This window comes from Coptis chinensis, chromosome 1 (assembly GCF_015680905.1).
Source record: "Coptis chinensis isolate HL-2020 chromosome 1, ASM1568090v1, whole genome shotgun sequence".
Classification (NCBI taxonomy): Eukaryota; Viridiplantae; Streptophyta; class Magnoliopsida; order Ranunculales; family Ranunculaceae; genus Coptis; species Coptis chinensis.
In genome coordinates, this window is record NC_141456.1 from 20,600,600 (window position 1) to 20,602,677 (window position 2,078).

Genomic DNA, 2,078 nt, shown 5'->3' on the forward strand with positions numbered 1-2,078 from the left:
ACGCTGTTGGATGTTGAGACCCGATATAGTAGAGTCGAAAAGTATGTTTTGGCATTGGTTTTCTCTGCCTTGAAGTTGAAACCGTATTTCGAAGCGCACTCGGTAGTGGTAGTAACAAATTTGCCCTTTAAACAAGCATTAAAAGCGGAAAAGTCTGGGAGAATGCTAAAGTGGGCAGTAATGTTGAGTTTGTACGAGATACAATATCAAATCAGGACTGCGGAGAAGGCGCAAGTTGTGGCAGAATTTATAGCGGAGTTCCCAACGGAGGATCCCACCTAGGGAGAAGAGATGGTCATGGAGCCGGAGAAAACCATTGAGCAGGATTTCTTGGAGCCTTGGGACAAGAGAAATGGGTGGAGAGTGTTCGCCGATGGGTCGGCCACGGATGCATGTAGTGGGATAGGGGTTGTATTGGTTACACCAGATAACAACAGGATGGAACTAACCATGAAATTAGGATTCACAGTGTCTAACAATGAATCAGAGTATGAGGCGGTGATAGCGGGTTTGAGAATGGCTGAGGATGTGGGGGTAAAAGAGCTGACGGTGTATTTGGACTCGAATCTGGCAGTGTATCAGGCGAATGGGGGGTTTGCCGCGCGGTGTCCATGGATGGCAAGGTATTTGAAAGTGTTACAAAAAAGATCCACCAGGTTTACAAAGATCAAGTTCGTGCATTTGGGTCGCGGCGAGAACAGACATGCTGATGCCCTAGCATATGTGGCCACAGCAATACCCGAGTATGAGGAGAGAGTGATAAAGATAAAGAGATTGGAAAAACCCAGCACAGAGGAAGTGGCAGAGGTATGTCAGACCGAGGAGGAAGAGGAGAGTTGGATGAATCCCATCAAGAGCTTTTTATCTGGTGACTTGGTGACGAATAAAAAGGAGAGAAGGAGATTGGAACAAACTTCTCAAAGGTACATTCTGTTAGAAGGAGAGTTATATCGAAAGAACTTCAACGGGCCCTTGTTGAAGTGTCTTGGGTCGAGGCTGGCCTTAGAGGTGCTAGCGGAGTTACATGAGGGAGATTGTGGAAGCCATTCAACAGGAAGAACCATAGCGCACCGATTGATAACACAAGGCTACTTTTGGCCCCATATGAAGAGAGATGCAGTGAAATATGCTAAGCGATGTGATAAAGGTTAGAGATTTGCTCAGATGATCTTTGCACCAGCAAAACCACTACATAGCGTGTCTAGCCCGTGGCCATTAGCGATGTGGGTGATGGATATAGTAGGTCCACTGCCCATGGCCAATGGCAAGAGGAGGTTCATGCTAGCGGCCACCGATTATTTTACCATGTGGATAGAGGTTGTATCCTTGCAGCAGGTGAAAAGCACCCAAAACTATAATATTAAACCCCGAGAGACATAACATTTTGATCAATTATGTGTTTAATAATCATGTAATAATTATAATTTCATACTTTTGCAGGTTTCCATAGTTAACATGAATATAATAATAAAACATGCATCGAAGTACGGGAATACTGGAATATTTAAAGTTTCCCACTCAACCCCAGTGAAGCCCAACAAAGCCTGACTAGAGCCGAAGTTTCCAAAAGAACAAAACCAGTGCAGAACGGGTCTACATATAAAGAAGCAGCAAACTTTCGAAGCTCACATCTAATAAATCTAGATTCCGACGTTAGCTAGTGAACTGCCAGAGCGACCAGGGTGATGAACTCTACGCAAAGACAGAAAGTTGTAAAAATGCCAATATCAGTGCCGCCACTGGACACACTAAGTGGACCTACTTTACGGGCCCAAAAGGCATGACGAGTCAGCATAGGCAGGTGGCAAGTGATGGTCATAATTTTGTGCCACCTTGCAATGGGAAAGACACGTACCAATTCAATGTTTGAATTGAATTGGGCTAAAAGATAAAACCAAAACATAAAAGACAAAGCCTTAAATAAAGAGAAGGACGAAAACTTAAACAGTTCGAGACAAAACTTTGTATTCCAAAGTTTTGAATGCCTCAAATTAGCTAAAAAACAAAACCAAATAAAATCCCTTCACGAGGGTCTCCAGCCATCCAGCCTATATATATGAGAAGGGGGTCTTCGATAT

The 2,078-nt window shown here is 43.8% G+C and overlaps 1 protein-coding gene across 1 annotated transcript; it reads left to right on the top strand.

Moving 5' to 3' along the window:
• Positions 1–291: 291 nt before the first annotated feature.
• Positions 292–1,152, top strand: LOC147522801 (uncharacterized). Its single transcript, XM_086568495.1, has one exon. The coding sequence runs from the start codon at positions 292–294 to the stop codon at positions 1,150–1,152; it is 861 nt and encodes a 286-aa protein (XP_086424621.1).
• The last annotated feature ends 926 nt before the right edge of the window (positions 1,153–2,078 follow it).

Coding starts and splice junctions, on each gene's coding strand:
- LOC147522801 (XM_086568495.1), top strand. CDS start 292: ATGGTCATGGAGCCGGAGAAAACCATTGAGCAGGATTTCTTGGAGCCT.